Genomic DNA, 19,790 nt, shown 5'->3' on the forward strand with positions numbered 1-19,790 from the left:
GGTCATGGAGGAAAGTGCTGTTACCATGGAGTGAGGTGGCTGGGTAGGGATATGTTGTTACCAGGGAATGAGGTGGCTGGGTAGGGATGTGCTATTACCAGGGAGTGAGGTGGCTGGGTAGGGATGTGCTATTACCAGGGGGATTAGGTGGCTGGGTAGGGAAGTGCTGTTACCAGGGAGTGAGGTGGTTGGGTAGGGAAGTGCTGTTACCAGGGGGTGAGGTGGTTGGGTAGGGATGTGTTGTTGGCAGGGAATGAGGTGGCTGGGTAGGAATGTGTTATTACTATGGAGTGAAGTGGCTAGGTAGGAATGTGCTTTTACCAGGGAGTTAGTTGGCTGGGTAGGGATGGGCTGTTACCAGGGGACGAGGTGATCGGGTAGGGATGTGCTGTTACCAAGGAATGAGGAGGCTGGGTAGGGATATGTTGTTAACAGGGGGTGAGGTGGTCGGGTAGGGATGTGCTGTTACCAGGGAGTGAGGCGGGCAGGTAGACATGTGCTGTTACCAGGGGGTGAGATGGCCAGGTAAGCAAGTGTTGTTACCAGGAAATGAGGTGGCCAGGTAGGGATTTACTGTTACCAGGGGGCGAGGTGGTTGGGGAGAAATGCACAGTGGGTGGGAATGAGGTGGCCCAGGATGGATGTGTTGTTACCAAGGGTCGAGGTAATCATGGAGTGATGTGCTGTGAGTGAGAAGTATGGTGGCTGGGAAGAGATGAGCTGTGACCAGGGTATGATTATGGTAAGAAATGTGATCGGGGAGCTGGCAATTGAATGGGATGCAGGAGGCCAGGGAGAGATAAGCTGTGAGCTATCAGCCCATTTATGGCCAATTGACCATACTAGTATGCAGTATTTACTAAGACTTCAGTGAAAACTTTCTCCAGTGACATTATGTGCAGCTGAGTCAGGGATTTGGAAATAGCGGACAATGTACAGCAGGTTCTTATCCTATCTTATCCTATCTGATAACACGGAAAATGCTCAGAAAACATGCCAATGTATGTCAGTGTGGGGAGGTGTTGATGTCCTGGCCTCGGGTGACATGTTCAATATTTAATCTACGTAGAACTGGAATGTGAACTTTGCTCATTGATCTGTGGGCCAAGAGAAGGAAATCTTTAATATTCAATCTGTGAGGTGTCACTGACTTGAATGGAAGATAACAGTTGGTGACACTCTGGACCCCATGACATGCACCCACAGGATATCATATACCATGGCTCCCACCTGGTTCCTGGTAGGGTAGAGGATAAAGTACATCTAGAGCCAAAACCTTTTTGTAAGATTTAGATGGAGTAGGAAATAATTAAATAAATATTTTCCTTTACTTCCAGCGTCAGAAACTCAACAGGAAGTTGGAAGAAATTTCTGCAAAGCGAGGGGAGACTCCCTCTTAGATAGTTGTCGCTAGTACAGGTGTCCCCATTGGAATCTGACATGTCTCCATTTTTCTGACGCATGTCCCAGGTCTTCATCAACTACTTTAGCATTTTTGGACATGTATGATCTCTGACCATCTCCTGTAGCATATCTGCAGTCTCTGGCCATCTATTGTAGTGTGTCTATTGTCTCTGACCATCTCTTTTAGCATGCCTATTGTCTAATTCTATCTCCTGTAGTATGTCAGAGGAGATGTTCGGCTGGCCAGTGCTGTAAACAGGCGCCGTGAGGTCCCCACGAGGTCCCAAACAAGAGTGGGACCTTACGGCATCCACGTGTGTTTAAACATTTAAAAGCGCCAGTATCAGTACCGGCACTTTGTATTGGGGCATTTTCACAAGTACGAGTACTCGTGGAAATGTTTAATACCGATACTGGTATCGGTGCATCCCTAGTATTGCGCATTTATGTATATATATATATTTTAAATCTGTTAATAGATTATTTTCAGGCACACACATAGGAATTTGCAAAGAGACATTTGGTCTGCTCAACTAAGCAAGCACATTGTTAAGCTAAACAACTGTTCACAGAGAGCTGGTTTCTCACAATGGGCAAAAGGGGTAGAGTGCCTTCTAAACAGACCAAAATGGTTTTCTGACAATGCGATATAGTTATGAGGAAACTTTGTGTAAACAGCATGCCTAGGCTGGTCAGCCTCATTGGCTCTTGATTGTTGATGGCATTTATGATACTGTGCTGCCATCTAGAGTTGAAAAAAGTGAGAAACACCCGGCATAGGTTTTAACACAGGTGTTAAGGAGCAACGCCCACAGGTGGGCTACCAACTTTGAATAAAAAGCCAGCAGCCCAAAGTGAATTTGGGACTTCAGATGGAACTTTGACCAAGAGGGATTTGAAAGGTGACTTCAGAAAAGGAGGACTTCAAGGAGGACATCCCTGAAACAATGGACTTTGAGAGAGACTGCAACCACAAGCCATACGCTTAATTGCCACGAAGTCCTGTTCGGCATTTACAACTGGAAGTTAAGTACCTTTAGTGTATCCTCTTATAGAGACCAGTTCATGTACTGGAGAAGTGTAGTGGGTGCATGTGTATGTTTGTATTCAGCCTTATGTTTGTTTTGTATTGCTAAATGGTTTGTGCACACAGCATTTCCTTGAGTTTTACTGCAAGAACCAGACAACAAAGTTTTGCCACGCTTTACAATATACATACATAAATGTCTCTACTTAGTTAGCCTTTCACATAGTCCTCATCATTTGATGCATTTGTGCCATTGTTTTATCCAGTCCTCCAGTTTGGAAAAATGTTACACAAGGACGAGGAGAGCTTGAATGGCGCCATTTAATGCCTTGTCCACAATTCTAGTTTTCCCGTCCTTTGCTCACGTCAGTTACTGCGTCACCGTACTCCTTCTTCAGGCGTGTATGGCTTCCAACACTTGAAGAACCTTCTTTGGTCATAAACTTAATTACTGCTTTTTCTTTCAACCTCTTATCTCTCATTCACTTTGTGCAATTTAAAAAACAGAAGCACACTAATATATATAATTGTATGAAAGGACACTGCAAACAATAAAAATCATTTTAATGGCAGTAACACACATCTCTGTTATGGAAACATTTGTTTAGAGCCCACAAACGTCCTATCTCACTTACTCTTCAGTGACAATAAAACAAGAGGGAACGGCCGCCAAAGTAATATAATAAAATCCAGGGACTGCGCCCTGCAGTGACATATCAGTGTTGGGAGGAGTCGGGTGTTTTCAGAAATATTTGATCTGTATGGCCATAGATATACATTGTAACATAGTAACATATGTTAGAGAAGAGGAAAGTAGAAAGGAGAGGGAAAGAGAATAGAAAGAGAAAATAAAGTGGAGGCTGCGAGCAGAGAGGAGAGTGGAGAAGAGAGGGAAGGAGAGAAGAGGAGGAAGGCGAGTAGGGAAGAGGAAAGCAGAAAGGAGGGAAGAAGAGGGAAAGAGGATAGAAAGAGAGAAGAAAAAAGGGGAGGAGAGAGCAGAGGGGAAGAGAGGAGAAAGAAGAGGGAAGAGGTGGAGTAGGGAGGAAAGGGATGGGGGAAATAAGAGAGCAGGAGCTGGGAGAAGAGGACCTGGGAGAGAAGAAAAGGAGAGGAGCTGGGAGAGAAAAAAACAAGAGTAGAGGGGAGGAGAGGAGCGGGGAGAGAAGAAAGGAAGAGTAGAGGGGAGGAGAGGAGCAGGGAGAGAAGAAAAGAAGAGTAGAGGGGAGAGGAGCAGGGAGAGAAGAGCGGGGAGAGAAAAAAAGAAGAGTAGAGGGGAGGAGCGGGGAGAGAAGAAACTGAGAGGGGAGGAGAGGAGCGGGGAGAGAAGAAGAGTAGAGGGGAGGAGAGGAGCAGGGAGAGAAGACGGGAGGAGCGGGGAGAGAAAAAAAGAAGAGGAGAGGAGCGGGGAGAGAAGAAAAGAAAAGTAGCGGGGAGAGAAGAAAAGAAAAGTAGAGGGGAGGAGAGGAGCAGGGAAAGAAGAGGGGAGGAGCGGGATAGAAGAGTAGAGGAGAGGAGCGGAGAGAAAAAAAGGAAGAGTGGAGGAGAGGAGCAGAATGAGAAGAAAAGAAGGGTAGAGGGGAGCAGAGAGAGAAGAAAAGAAGAGTAGAGCGGGGAGAGAAGGAGAGGAGAAGGGGGGAGATGGGTGAGGAAAGGAGATGGGAGAATAAAGGAGGGAGAAGAAGAGAGGAAAGGGGGAGATGGGTGAGGAAAGGAGAGGGGGATGTAGAGGAGAAGCGTTACATATTTGAGAAGAGGAAGGGGTATAAAGTGTTACTTTAGGCCAGAAATAATCTGTATTCTTATGATTTCTGTAAAGGTGAACACACACCTTGCGATAATCGTATGATAATCGCAGGAAATCCCGCGATCGTACGATTATCGCAAGGTGTGTGGAAGGCGTGTGACCGTTTCTACTCTACGGTCGCACATATTTGTCTTTCGAGCATGTTTGAAAACCAGCCGAGAATCGTATTATCGCAGGTACGATCTGCCTGTCCAAGATGGGCAGATTGTACGTTTTTTAAATTACCTTACAACCATCGCAAGACAAAAGTATTGCGATGGTTGTAAGGTGTGTGGCCAGCTTTACTGATGTTGAAGGTAAATTTGAAGATGAATTTCACCTGTTTTGTTCTCTTCACTGGCAGTCACATTGTGCAACAGAATCTTCTTCTCTACTTCACAGGCGCTGCCCGTCTCCACCCACAAAGCGCTTGGCAGGAATGGGAGCCATGTTGTTATTTTGTTCCAGGTGACTGAGGCCAATTGATCTGTGCAGGCACCAGCGTGTCTATCTGTGCAGGTGGAAGAGAGCCGAATACACCAGAGAAGGGACTGAACTTTATTTTCTGGGAATGGCTGGAACTGGGACAATATGTATCTGCCAGAATTGTACCATACAAAGAAAAACAAGCAGAGATTATCTCTCCGACAAAAGTCCACTGGCAACAACAGAAAGTGACAGTCCAGGCAATGACAGGAGATAAGGGCTATTACAGGTGGTGCAGAGGAGGCCACAGGAGGAGAGGGGACCCCAAACATAACCGCCATTCCTCTTATTTCCCTGCTATGAGCTCACAGAACATTCTGAGTAAACCCTCCTGATTGAAGGGGGCTCATGTGTAAAGCTTCTGCCCAGCGTATCATCACTGTCATTCACACAACACTACAGCCACAAAGGAAATATGCTCCTCGGTGCAACCTAGCCCTGTAATATCGTGCGGTCGGCATACATCTAAGGGTATACTTATAAAGCAGAAAATTTGACATTCACCAAATATTTGCTGCAGGTGATTTTTTTAGGTGCACGTGCAGATGAATCTTCCTGGTGCATGTGTTTTAAATGAGTGATTGATTGATCAAATCACTACCAGTGAACATACACTACTTTATAAATAGGGGGGTTCTCTCACTTGATTCAACAAACAAGCAGCTGTAAAGGTGCCCATACACCTTACGATTATCGGACGAAACTTTTCGTACGATCTAGCAAAGTTTTCAAACATGCTTGACCGTCAAAAGTCGTACGATTGTACAGTACTGTCGGTCGGTCACTGCAATGCACACATACGATTATCGGACGAAAAGTCGATCGCATACGATTATCGTCCGATAATCGGAAGGTGTATGGGCACCTTAAGAAGTGTGCCGTAGCTCCGATGGCAGCTGGATGTAAATGGAGAACTTGTTTTTTTTTTGGCTTGTTTTTTTTTTTTAGGATTGTCGGTTTTTATAATGACTCTAATGCTATTTTATGAAATTGAAAAGAATGTCTCCCTGCAAAAAGGTTTAATAAAAAATGTTTTAGTGCTGCAGCATGTGATGTCTCTCTTTTAAGACATTCTATCATTGACTCAATATTTGGCCTTGGATAGAACTGTATAGAGGGAGCGGAAGGGGTCACTGCTCTGGAGGGAAGGGGTCATTGCTATGTGGGGAGGGGTCACTGCTCTGCAGGGGAAGGTGTCAACGCTCTGGGAGGAGGGATCATTGCTCTGCAGGGGTAGGGGTCACTTCTATGGGGGTTAGGGGTCACTGCTCTGGAGGAGGAAAGGGTCACTGATCTGGAGGAGGAAGAGGGGCAATGCTCTGCTGTGGAGGGATCACTGCTCAGGGGTCACCAAATAAGGAAAGAAAAGATTTACACCTGTACATTCCCTTTAACATTTTATATTTGATTTCATGTTTTCCAGCATTTTCCTCCCACCCAGGGTTTTGATTTGTAACTCAGTTTCAAGTTGTATCCCAGTCAGTGGTGTATTTTGGTTTTGTGCTGCCCAAGGCAATACTAAACCCGAGCACCCCCCCATCTCTAATACATTGCACAGCATGTTGACCAGGAAGAGGAAGGAGCTACAGCCGGCATATATGTAAGAGTAGGCAGCATAGGTGGACACATTGGTCCCCCAGTCAAATAAGCACCAGGTCCAGGAGTACTGGCAGTAATTTATGAATAATTTATTTATTTTCTCTTACCTAACTGGTTTGGGGGGGCAGCATTTTTTTGCCGCCCCCCTTGAAAGTGCCGCCCTAGGCAAATGCCTCGTTTTCCTTGCAGTAGATACACCCCTGATCCCAGTTTTGAGTTATATCCCAGTCCTGAGTTGTATACCGTATCCCAGTTTCGAGTTGTATCCCAGTTTCGAGCAACCAATCAAAACTACAGTGGAAATCTATGGAGACCATTGCAGTGCCAGTAAAAATGTATTTCCTAAAGGATTTCCAGTTTCATTGATTTGTTTTCTAACAATAAGGAACCAGTTGAAGCCTTTCATGCTGTGAGGCAATCGATGGAAAACTCCAACATGGCCCAAATACTTGCTGTGTGTTGGCGGCATTGAGGCTCATTCACATCTGTAGCATCTCTTCTGTTCAGGATTGCGGCGATTTGTTCATCTGTGTCCATACTGCGGTATATTGGGAGGTGCGCCCTCCTGTGGATTCGGGGTACCTTGTATGCGGTTCATTGAGAACCATTCACGAAAGATGACTTAGTACAGCACCAGAGACTCTGCACATCGCTGGACTTAAACCTGTGATACTCAGCAGAAAGATGTGAACCAAAGTAAACTGAACCTCTGACAAGGCTGTTTCCTGCACACAAAGGCAGAACACGCAACTGCTTGGGGGCCCAAGCTCCAGGGGGTCTCATAGCGATGCTAAAAAAAGTTCTGCTTTTGTCACCAGTTTTGTCAAGTTCAGATATACAAGTCTTAATCAATAATTTACTATTGCTAGTACTTTCTGATTTATTGACTGTCATGTTTGGCTAGATTTATATATATAATATTTTGGATAGAGTAGAGAAGGGTTAAAACCCCTGCTGGTATATTTTCTGCTCAATGTTCAAAAATAAAGGGCTCCGAACCAAAAAGTAAGAGTCCAAAAGTGCCTTTTATTGTATACAATTCAATCGAACAAACAGCCAACCTGTTTTGGGCGCAACAACACTCATCAGGACTTAGAATAGGATAAAGATTTGATTGGACTCATGAGATACTATAACAAAATTACACACTATTATTATTATTATACATTTATATAGCGCTAACATATTCCACAGTGCTGTACAGAGGTCACTGAGACAGTCACATCAGGCTCTGCACTAGAGCAGCTTACGCTCTAATGTCCCACCACAATCACACACTATTATTTTTATTAGGGATGCACCGGTTTTTCGGTATCGGGTACCGATATATTTTTTCCCGGTACTCGCCGACACGAATACCGATACTGGAAGTCCCATTAAGGAAGCCAAGTGGCGTGTAATGACTTGCCCCCCGGCTTCCTGATTAGCTGGGAAGCCGGGCGGCGTGTAATGACTTGCCCCCTGGCTTCCTGATTAGCAGAGAAGCCGTCTCCATGCTTTCTCGTCACCAGGAAGCTGGGCGCCTCAAGTGACGAGGAAGCATGGAGTCGGCTTCCAGGGCCAATCAGGAAGCCGGGCAGCGTGTAATGACTCGCTGCCCAGCTTCCTGATACTGGAATCTCAAGTATCAGGCTAGGCATCGGAGCATTTGTGCAAGTACGAGCGAATAATCGGCATCCCTAATTTTTATAATACATTTATATAGTTCTGACATATACTGCTGTGCAGTACAAAGAACACTTAGCCAGTCACATCAGTCTCTGCACCAGAGGAGCTTATAATGTATAATAATAATAGTGTGTGCCCCACCACAGTTACACACTACTATTATTTTACATTTATATAGCTCTGACATATACCGCAGTGCTGTACAGAGAACACGGAGCCATTCACATCAGTCTCTGTACCAGAGGAGCTTACACTCTAATGTTCCCCCACAGTCACAAACTATTATTATACAATTATATAGCTCTGACATATTCAGCAGTGCTGTACAGAGAATAGAGCCAGTGACATCAATCTCTGCACCAGAAGAGCTTACACTCTAATGACCCACCACAGTCACACACCCCGGACAAGTACCTTAGTGGAAACTGATTTTCTGATGGAAATTGAACCCAATGCCGAACTCCATGCCACCCTATGACATATGTAACATATATAACAATGTAAAGTCAATTTTCTGACTTTGTTTTATTATAGAAAGTATCTCTGTGACACATACAGTATGTAGTAGGAGTGACATGAGCAGCCAATCCCAGCCGCAGGCGGTGTCCCATGGTACATGCTAATGATTCACTTTTTTCTGGTGTTTGTGAGCAGGGTCGACTGTCACCTGTCTGGAGGTCGCCTTTTCCCAGGTGTAATTTAAGCACCTGTCCCGGCGTCCTCCGGCCCCCCTATGGAAAAGTCACCACCTGTAACATATATACGTGCCTCTAGTCATGTAGAATGAATTTCCTTCTGTGTGATGCTGGATGCGTGCCCGGTTCATGAAAGTTTCAATACAATATCAACCAAAAGAAGGGTTTGCACACCGCATTTATGGCGCCTCATGTACAGGACCACAAAATGTACAACAAAAAGTGACTTTATGTGGGAGAAATAGCAATAGCATTTATACATGTGTGTATAAAGCAGACTTATATGTGACACATCTTCATTGATTGTCCAGTAATATCCCCTCCACTAAACCACTGACTACCAGCCGTTATATACCCCTTCATTACCAGGCGGTGATAGTTTGGCTGACAATTACTTCGTCATGCAACACTGTAACCAGACTCATTTTTGGAGACAGATGGAGCTTACTTTTGGTATTATATAACCAATGAGGCTTTTTTTTTTACTATATAAAGGAAAAAAGACTAAAGATTGGAAAAAAAACTTTTGTTGCCATAATGTTTGGAGGATGGAGATGAGGATAAGGGAGGTGTTATACAGTTTACATAGAGGCAGGCTGAAGATGAGAGGTACACCCAGAAGAGAAGGAGGGGTGAAAGGGTTAAAAAAAGAATCCTGCAGTTAGTTACAGTTGCTGACCATGATTCATCTGCTGCTGCTGCTGCCGTGGATCCCTTCATTCACAAAGGTTCATCGATATTAAATAAATACTCACTTCCTCTCCTTCCCCATTGTAAGAGGAAGGGGAGGGCCTACAGATCTAAACACTAGCTTTTACATTGGTGATCGCGGTGATGACCAATCACAAAGTACAAAGCTGTTCAGATCTGCTCTGTCCATAATGTCTGTGATCTGAGCCCAACGATGACAGCTCAGATCACAGACATTTACAGGCGCACTGGCCGTCTGTGCCACATTTCCACTGTGACGTTTATAAATGATACTGCAGAAATACAGGCACACCGATTCGCTCTTCTTAAACATACAGCAGTAGTGGTGTCGTTGAAGTGTAACACTTTCTTTCTTTCTTTTATCCTTTTCTTTCCTTTCCTATTCTATTCTGTTCAATATATCGTACCACACTGCCGAAATACAGGTCCGCTGTAGTGAAGTGATTATAGAGTAACTCTTTTTTTAAATTGATACACGGCCAAGGAAAAAGAGTAACCTGGGTCTTGATGCATGTTTACAAATGTGTTTTTTAATTTAAAATTTGGAGTGCACAGGGTTAAAAGCCATTGCCCGAGGATTGTTAATACCTGCTGCAAGTGCATCGAAATGCATGTTACATCTACAACATACAGTATCTATAAGCTTTCTATTCTATCTATCTATCTATATCTATCTATCTATCTATCTATCTATCTATCTATCTATCTATCTACTCTTGTTCTTTCTTTTTAATACATAGTCCATACAATAGGGTTAATATACTGTAAATCTGATTATATAAATCTGGCAGAAATTTTTTTTTTTTCAGGGTCATGCTTCTCCGCTGCTTTATCTTTCTTGGGAACATACCCGAGAAAATTCACCTGAACTTTTCGTAAATCTGCGCAGGCCGCTGTAACAGATCCCGGCCTGGGATTGGGCAGATTCCCAGAATTGCTCATTATTAAGCCTCTTGTAATCATCTGCAGAGGGAGAGCAACACAGTAACCAAGGAAACTTCATTTACTGACGCTGAAAATAGCTCAGAGACGGAACTGAGCGAGATGGAAACCTGAGTAAGTGGGAGAGGAGAGCCGGACAATCTGTGTGCCCTGGCTGATATAATTACATCAGACGGAGATTTCTGTCTTTCCCTGGCTGCTCTCTTAGATCTTACTTCATGTTCACTTGTATATGAAGACTGGACTGTCCTAGTTGCACACACCAGCCCAATCAAATCATTCAAATCCTCCCTTTAGGCCTTCTGGAGTTGGATGGACATTTCCTTCCTTCTGTGACTCTAGAATTATTTTTCCCACCATGACCAATAAGGCTTAGGCCTTGTTCACACCAAATGCAGACCAGATCCTGTCAGGTTTCTGCACACGCAGTGCAGTGGGTTGTGCCGCGTTTTAGACGCGTTTTTGATGCGGTTTTGGTTAAAAAAAAAAGTTTTTAAGTTTAACATGGGCTTTCAGGCACTTGCATGCGTTTTTGATGCGTTTTTGATGCGTTTTTGCGTTAGTGGATCCGCACGCTGCAATGTGAACTGGAGGTCAAAATACCATAGGAATACATTGGACGCAGTTTTGATCCGGTCTGCACCTGCTCTGGTCCGGATCTGCTCCGCGCTTGGTGTGAACAAGGCCTTAGAGTTAGGTTTAGTGTTAGAGTTAGCATTACAGATATGAAGATAGGTCACCAGCATTCCAAAGGCAAAGTATTGTTTATTGCAAAAATGTCACACAGGTCAACATTGCCAAGGTTTCGGGGCCACTCAGGGACCCTTCCTCCAGGGGACACAGTTAGCATTAGGGTTAGTGTTATTGTTAGCATTAGATCTAGATTTAGCATTAGGGTTAGCATAAGAGTTAAGGTTAGTATTAGCGTTAGTGTAAATGTTAGGGTTAGTGTTATGTTAGAGTTAGGATTCAAGTTAGCATTAAGGTTACCATTAGAGTTAGGGTTAGAATAAGGGTAAATGTTAGTTAGCATTAGGGGTAGCAATGGGTAAGTGTTAGGGTTAGCATTAACATTAAGGTTAGGGTTAGCATACATGTGTGTTTTAGGGTTAGAATTAATGTAAAGGTTAGGTTTAGCTTTCCTCTGTTCCTCAATACTTAATGTCATGTTTCCAGCTCATTGTGGAATTATTTAACCACTTCAGGACCATAAGACGTAGCTGGAGATCCTAGTGTTTAAGTGATTATACCACTGCAGCCATGATCTTCATGTCTTTTTTTGCAGATATAGAGTTGGCATTGAATAGGTGTTAAGGTTAGCATTAGGGCTGGAGTTGTCATTAGGGTTAGAGTTAGCATTAGGGTCAATCGTAGCGTTAGCATAAGGATAGAGGTAGCTTTAGGGTTAGCATTAGGGTTAGTGTTAGCATTAAGGTAAATGTTAGAGTTAGCATCAGGGTTAGTATTGGGAACATGTTATAGTTAGCATTAGGGTTAGTGTTAGCATTTAAGGTTTGGCTTAGCATTAGGGCTAGAGTTGTCATTAGGGTTAGACTTAGCATTAGGGTCAGTTTTAGGGTTAGCATTAAGGTTAGAGTTAGCTTTAGGGTTAACATTGGGTAAGTGTTAAGGTTAGCATTAGGGTTAGTGTTAACATTAGGGTAAATGTTAGAGTTAGCATCAGGATAAGCATTGAGAACGTGTTATAGTTAGCATTAGGGCTAGAGTAAGCAAGTTAGTTAATTTAGGGTTAGGGTTAGCATTAGGGGAAGTGTGAGAATTAGCTTTGGGGTAAGTGTTATGGTTAGCATTAAGATTAATATTGGGTTAAGGTTAGCATTAGGGTTAGAGTTACTGTTACTATACTAGTATCGGTGCCGATACTAGGCATTTTCACAAGTACTTGTACTCATAAAAATACATAGTGCCGATAGCAGCACTTTAAATAGATTCGGCTGCCTGAGGTCCCACGCTTGCTGGGGACCTCAGGCAGCCTACTGGGGACCTTGCGGCAGCTGTCTTTGACAGCCCTGGTCCGGCTATTGCCGGCACCAGAATGTGTGGTACATCCATGCCTGCGTTCCGGTTCAGTACAATCTGAAAAAATAGGGCTTGCAGCATGTTTTCAGATCACACTGGACCGGAACGCAGGCATTGATATGCTACGCGTTCTGGTGCATGCAATTGCACTGCTGGGCGGGGGGCGTGGCTGCAATGCCATTGACTTCAATGCACTGTTACCCACCCCTGAACGCAGGAAGCCGGCCAGGATGCGATACAGTGCGTTCCAGCAGCTAACCGCGCTGGAACACACTGAAGGGAATTTATCAGAACTGACAAAATCTGGAGCAGCTGTGCACGGCAACCAATCAACTTCTTCAAATCTTACCTGAACAGACTGAAGAGAGAAGCTGATTGGTAGCCGTGCACAGCTGCTCCAGTTTCTGCCTGCTCCAGTCTTGACAAATTCCCCCCCCCCTGTATATGGTGTGAACAAGTGGAGATAAGACCAGTCACCCTGCACAAGGAGAGAGAGAGAGCAGCATTGACTCGTCTTTATTACAGGAAGTCTCACACGGGATCACTGCACAGATCTGGAAGAAATACACAAAGCTCACCAAGATTCAAGGAGGATTCCACATGCCTCTTGTATGAGGACAATATTTATGTATCCCGGAGTTCAGCTTTAAGTGTCTGCTAAGATCATAGACCTGTGATATCATCCTAAGTATGATTTAATCTCACATATAACAAGGGTCTCCCACTTTGAAGGACATACACGTGATATTACGTGTACTCTGGAGTACAAAGGTTTGTTGAAGCCCATATGCCCTAATCAGGGCCACTACTATGTGTCATGGGGCCCCACTGCAAAACATTTAAAGTGGGCCTAGCATCAGATATGTATCATGTTATGTACTTCTCACAGAGATCACAGTACTCCCCCTGACAATGACTTTGCCTGCTCTTCTCTTGACAAGAACAGCACCATCTTTGTTCAGGCATCATCCAGGCAGATTCTGGCTCAGAGATGATAAAGTAATGTAAATCCCAGTTCCTGTGCAGTTCTTAGCTATGTTCACAAACGTCTGACTTAGATCAGCCTCTGCTGCAGCCTCTCAACTTGTTACTTTACAGGTCTCCTTGAACTATCATTGTGTGCAGGTCGATAGATGTGTAATAAACAAACTACTCTATAACATCATTGTTACAGTGTATATATATATATGAATGAGACACTGTTACCATTGTTGGTACCATAGAGCAGGTCCTGGGTACCACAGGGAGAGTGGGTGCAAAGGGAGATTCTGTTTTGCTCAAACTGGACGCTCTGCATTGCAATAAAAGAGCCGGGCACGGGATACAAAGACTGGACTATCCGGGGCAATCCTGCATGAACCTGGATGGCCTGGAGCAGAGGTTGGGTGTAGGGAGGGGTGCAGACAGATCTGCAATTATGGTCCTGCATTTTATCACCTATGGATTGCTGCCACCCGATCTGTTCCCCTCATTTTTCTCCTCGTTTTGGGGAATATCTCCCTTCACCCACGAGCCTGTCACCAGACTGCACCCCTAAAAACTCCAATATTTTGGCCCTGAGGCTCAATGTTCCCAGGTGATAGATTAGGATATAATGTACAGTATATGTGGCAACAGGCCTGGTAATAATCCAGATTTTACGGTACCGCAGTGACAGACATGGGTGATATTCCAGAATATATGGTACCCCAGTGACAGACATGGGTGATAATCCAGAATATACGGTACCCCAATGACAGACATGGGTGATATTCCAGAATATATGGTACCCCAGTGACAGACATGGGTGATAATCCAGAATATACGGTACACCAATGACAGACATGGGTGGTAATCCAGAATATACGGTACCCCAATGATAGACATGGGTGGTAATCCAGAATATATGGTACCCCAGTGACAGACCTGGGTGATATTTCAGAATATACGGTACCCCAATGACAGACATGGGTGGTAATCCAGAATATACGGTACCCCAATGATAGACATGGGTGGTAATCCAGAATATATGGTACCCCAGTGACAGACCTGGGTGATATTCCAGAATATATGGTACCCCAGTGACAGACCTGGGTGATATTCCAGAATATATGGTACCCCAGTGACAGACCTGGGTGATATTTCAGAATATACGGTACCCCAATGACAGACATGGGTGGTAATCCAGAATATACGGTACACCAATGACAGACATGGGTGGTAATCCAGAATATACGGTACCCAGGTGACAGACATGGGTGATAATCTAGGATATACGGTACCCCAATGACAGACATGGGTGATATTTCAGAATATACGGTACCCCAGTGACAGACCTGTGTGATAATCTAGGATATACGGTACCCCAATGACAGATTTGAATGATATTTAAGTATATACGGTAAACCCAATAAATTATATTCCAATATATACGGTACAGCAGAGATTATCCTGGGTGATATTCCAATATATATGACACAGCAGAGATTACATGGTACCCCAGTGACAGGCCTAGGTGACATTACAGTATGGTACCCCATTGATAGGTCTGGGTATATTCCAGTATAATATGGTAAATATGGTTCACCTGTGGAGTACAAGAATTAGAGTCCAGTGTATTATGGCATTTATGGTACCAGAGGGACAGACCTGGAATGATGTATTAGAAACTCTAGCCACAGGCCTGGGTGACATCCCGGGTATTATGATATATATGGTAGCCTAGTGACAAGCCAAGTTGATTTTCCAGTATATTGTGGTACATACGGTATCCCAGTCCCAGTGACAGGACTGGGTGACATTCCGGTGTATTATAGTGTATATGGTACCCTAGTCACAGGAGCTGTGAGCTGCCGGGTGATGGCGACGGTCACGTGGTCCGGCCTTCCTATTGCACTGACGATTCCTCTTCGGGTCCTCCCTCTGTAGGCGGGGCCATGACGTCAGGGATCAGGCGACACCGGAGTGTCAGTGGGGGGTGTGGCGGTGGAATTTTCCATCCTGACAGACGAGGCGCCCAGACAGAGCTGAGAGGGGACCGGAGAGAGACAGAGCGTTACCGACCAGAGAGACAGCGGAGCAATACCGACCGTAGAGAAATATAGACAGACGACCGGAGCTCGGCCGCACATACACAGGCAGGCCGCTCACCCAGCCCCCAACCCCGGCTTTTTCCCCGGACAGTCTCCCCAGGACGGGCGGTGCGGTGTGCGGGCGGTTCGGACGGGCTTTCCTGGCCGGCTGTTTCCCTCGTCCTCCGCTCATGGCTAATTATATTCACCTTCCCCCGGGCTCCCCCGACGTGCCCCGCCTGGATGTCACCGTGCTGGAGGAGAGCGGCTATCGGGAGGGGGCCATGGTACTGCTGAAAGAGCTCCGACCGCACTGGAGGCCCGAGGACGTCACCACTCAGGTGAGAGCACACCTACCGGCGGACCTATTTGCATTCAGGGGGTACCTACATATATGCTGGGCCACCTACTTGCATTCAGGAGGGTACCTACGTGCATACATGTGGGGGCACCTACCTGCATACATGTGGGGGTACCTACCTGCATATATGTGGGGGCACCTACCTGCATTCAAGGGTAACTACATCTATGCTGGGATACCTATCTGCTTTCAGGGGGTACCTACCTGCATATATGTTGGGGCACCTACCTGCATTCATGGGTAACTACATATATGTTGGAGTTCCTACCTGCATTCAGGCGGTACCTACATATGCTTGGGTACCTACTTGCATTCAGGGGTACCTGCATTCAGGGGTACCTGCATTCAGGGGTACCTTCCTGCATGGATGCGGGGGGTACCTTCCTGCATGGATGCGGGGGGTAAATACTGTATATGATGGGGGTAACTACCTATGTGGAGGGGGCACTACACTGGTGACAACATACCTCAGGGATTTCTGCTCAGGTGAACACCTATCGGGGTACCTACCTATAGGGGGCTCTGTATAGGTGAGTGCTCACTGCTCAGACCTCCTGGGACTACAAAGCTGATTATCTGTCCAGGTGGACACTTACCCACTGGGGGAGGAAAAGCCCTGCACAGGTGAGTATCTGCAGGAGGGTGTACCTACCCCCTGGGGAAGCATTACACATGTGAGTACCTACCTAGGGGGTCTGCACAAGTACCTACATAGACTGATGCCTGACACTACCGCCCACAGTGATACCCATACAGACACCTACCTGAGGACGGAGGCAGCTGGGAGATATGTAAGAAATTTGGGGAACACACAGAGCAGAATGGGGTGAAGGGGAGGGTGTGCGGTGTATGATGCGGGGGTGCATGGTGACATGGAATGCAGTGCATTGTGGGGTGGCATGCAGTGGTGTGGTCCATGGTTGAGGTGATCATGAAGGATGGGGGAGAGATGGGAGACTGTGGGATCTTGGGGGTGCACGAGACTGGGTTTAAAAAATATCCTCTGTACATAATATATTTCTCCTTCTCTGCGGTGAGATAAGACGGCTCCGTCTATACACACAGTGGAATGTCCCCATTTCCTTCTGCGTTCACCGTGTATCTGGCTATCATTGTGTACATGAGCCCTGCATACTGGGCTGGGTTGTGTAGTCACACTGGGGAGGGTTATGGTAGCGGACACACGTCCAACCTATGTAATGGCATTGTGATGGCAGCTCTGTGTTGTGGAATGCAGACAGGGCCTTCTGGTCAGTAGGGGGTCCCCAGGTCTGCGGTTGCTGCTCATTCATGTCATGTGTGTACTCCAATGGGTGGCGGAGATCCCGGGGCGTGTCACCTCCTCTCATTCATTCCCTTTTCTTCTCTCTCAGGACTGACTCATTACACTGCAAACACAGTCGCCTGCCCTCACACATCATCTTCCCTCTGTGTATCCTCTGTGCAGCCTTCCATTCTGTTTGTGTGTTTTCTGTTTCTGCGGCGTGAGAACCCGGGACTGATTGCAGCGTTGTAAAGGGCTTAGCGTGTAATTAGGACACCTGTAAATGGCAGTTCAGCTGTAGCAGCCCATTGGAGGTTTATTTTTCTTTCCTGCCCCAGGCCTGGAACGATGACAACTTGTGCACTGCAATGTTCTAGGTTGCCACAGGTAGCTCAGACCTTGAGGAGCTTATTCAGATCTAGGTGTTACAGGAAGGCGCAGCAAAGTGCATACCACGCCGCGGTGAACCTTAATTCATTAAAGGGGACCTTGGTGTCTGACTGAGTTTCCTGTGGAGAACATTTTGAGTTTTTAGGCTTCAGGCCTAATAAAACTTTCATTAAAAAAAATGAAGAAAGCCTGCCATGTGAGTCATGAAAATGTGCACATGTATACATCATCACTGCACCTCCTACATTACCACGATAAATGCTTAACACTTACAAAGGTGGAAATGGACTTTAAAGAAAATAGCACCTCCATGAGTCATTTGCCTCCACCAAAGTCTTTAGCATTCCACCCCCCACCATGTTTTGGTTCCTTCCTCCAACTCCTACATCACTACAAGGCTCAGTAGATCAGCAGAGGTCGGTGGGAGGAACCACTAAGCCCTGCAAGGGGGAAACAGGAGACTTAGGACGTGGTTCCTTATCAGCAGAGCACCATTTGGTAGGGTGGGCGGCAGTAGAGGTATTTTTTTGGGGCAGTTAAAAAGCTTAAAAGATGCTGGTTAAAAAGGACTTCAATAATTTTTTTTTCTGATGGGACTTGTGTGGCCTACCAAGTATTAAACAGCTGTAAAAAAAATCCCGGGTTATCTTGGCAAGGGCAATCGTTATGGGACATTAGCTCACGTCTACCACTGTCTGACCACTTTATTTGGTTGCATTTCTTTTTTTTTTTTTCCCCTCCGATTTGCATCTCTCCTTCCCAAAAGTCTTCTTGCAAATGAATGTAATACCTGTGCAGAGAAAAAAACATGGGCTGCCAGTGCTGGTCCCATGGGAATGCTAGGTGCCTGGCTGTTGTGAAGATCCAATGACTTCAGTAAATTGAGTCTCTGACTTGGTACAGGTATACACATCTGAATTCACTTGCTGCATGCTTGTTCAAAGTCGGTGATTTAAAAATTTATTTATTTATTTTCAGTGTGAGAATGTGAACCTCGTAAGACAAATAGAAAGTCTGCGGATATTTACAGGTGTTGCTTTAATTAATCACTCAGAACTCTCGTTGTATTGTGCAGGAATGCAATACGGCAGACTTGCCTGGCTTTTTGCCTTTCACCGCCGACAGTTTAGAGCTGTCCCTCGTTGCTCTGTCTGCCGGCATCTTCTCCACCGCTTCTTCGGGTTCCCGGTGCTCTTCTTTGGCCCTTGGGTGGCCAGTGATGATGTAACTCCTTCGGGTGGTCAGTAGGGCTGCCGCCAACTAATCAATTAATCGAGATTAGTTGTCAACTATTCTCATTATCGATTAGTTGGTTGGATCCCCTAGCTCTCTCCTACATGCTGGGAGGAGAGCACAGCAAGCAGTGGTCGAGTGCAATAGCCAGCCTGCTATTGTCTATTGCACTTTTGAAATGGCCGATAGCAGGCTGGCTATTGCACCCGCCCACTACCTGCTGTATTTACATTCAGCTGCCGTCTACAGAATCTTGCCACTGTCAGCTGTCATTCCCTGGCTGAAGCTATTCCAGCACCGTGTGCTTACAATACAATTATACAAGGTGGGAAGAAAGTCGTTTTCGGCCTGACAAATTCTGCTGCGGGAGGTGCGTTGCAGTGCCATTCATTTCAACGGCACCCCAAACGCGCCTCCCATCCATAGTGTGATCGTTACAGCTATGCCGTGCGATCCAGTGCAATTGCAAAAAATTGTGTATGCAGTTTTATTCTGAAGTAAACTTTTTTGTTTGTAACACGGCATTTGTGTGTATTTTTTATTTTATATTACAGATGGGATTTATTTCATTTTTTTATCCGATTAATCGAAAAAAATAATCGGCCAACTAATTGATTATGAAAATAATCATTACATGCAGCCCTAGTGGCCAGCAATGATGGAACTCCTGCACATCCTGGCTTTATTCTCGCCATTTTCCAATTGCCCGCAGCGTGCTGTGCATGTGCCATGGGCATTTAGAAAAGAAATGTCACAAGACGGGATTTAAACAAACAAACTTTAAAATAAAATAAAAAATTCTGCTTTAGGTGTATTTACAGCCGAAACTTTCTTTTGTTATAGATAGAGTAGGAAATGTTCAGAACCCCATTCCGGTTATATTTGGCCGTCTGTGTCAAATGGAAGAGATTTCCTTTCACTTCCTATCCCAAGGGCGTAGCAGGAAGTTAGAGACAATCTCCACAAAGGGAGGGAAATCCCCTCTTAGACGGCTACACTGGACCAAGAATCCCCATTGGAAGATTTCAGTGAAAAGGGAGCACCGAAATCATCATTAAGTCATGTTATATGAGAGATATTTTACTCCCCCATGCAAAAATTTCGCACTTTCTATGTTAAAAAAAACATGTGTTGTCA

General features: G+C 45.3%; 1 protein-coding gene across 1 annotated transcript in view; it reads left to right on the plus strand.

Annotated features, from left to right (window-relative positions):
• The first annotated feature begins 15,491 nt into the window (after window positions 1–15,491).
• Window positions 15,492–19,790, plus strand: part of ETNK1 (ethanolamine kinase 1) — a 33,225-nt gene continuing 28,926 nt past the window's right edge. The window contains exon 1 of the mRNA XM_018560021.1: window positions 15,492–15,746. Within this exon, the coding sequence (XP_018415523.1) occupies window positions 15,597–15,746 (150 nt within the window). The 5' untranslated portion in view covers window positions 15,492–15,596. The remainder of the gene's footprint in view (window positions 15,747–19,790) is intronic.

This window comes from Nanorana parkeri, unplaced genomic scaffold, assembly GCF_000935625.1.
Source record: "Nanorana parkeri isolate BGI_ZX_2015 unplaced genomic scaffold, ASM93562v1 scaffold426, whole genome shotgun sequence".
Classification (NCBI taxonomy): Eukaryota; Metazoa; Chordata; class Amphibia; order Anura; family Dicroglossidae; genus Nanorana; species Nanorana parkeri.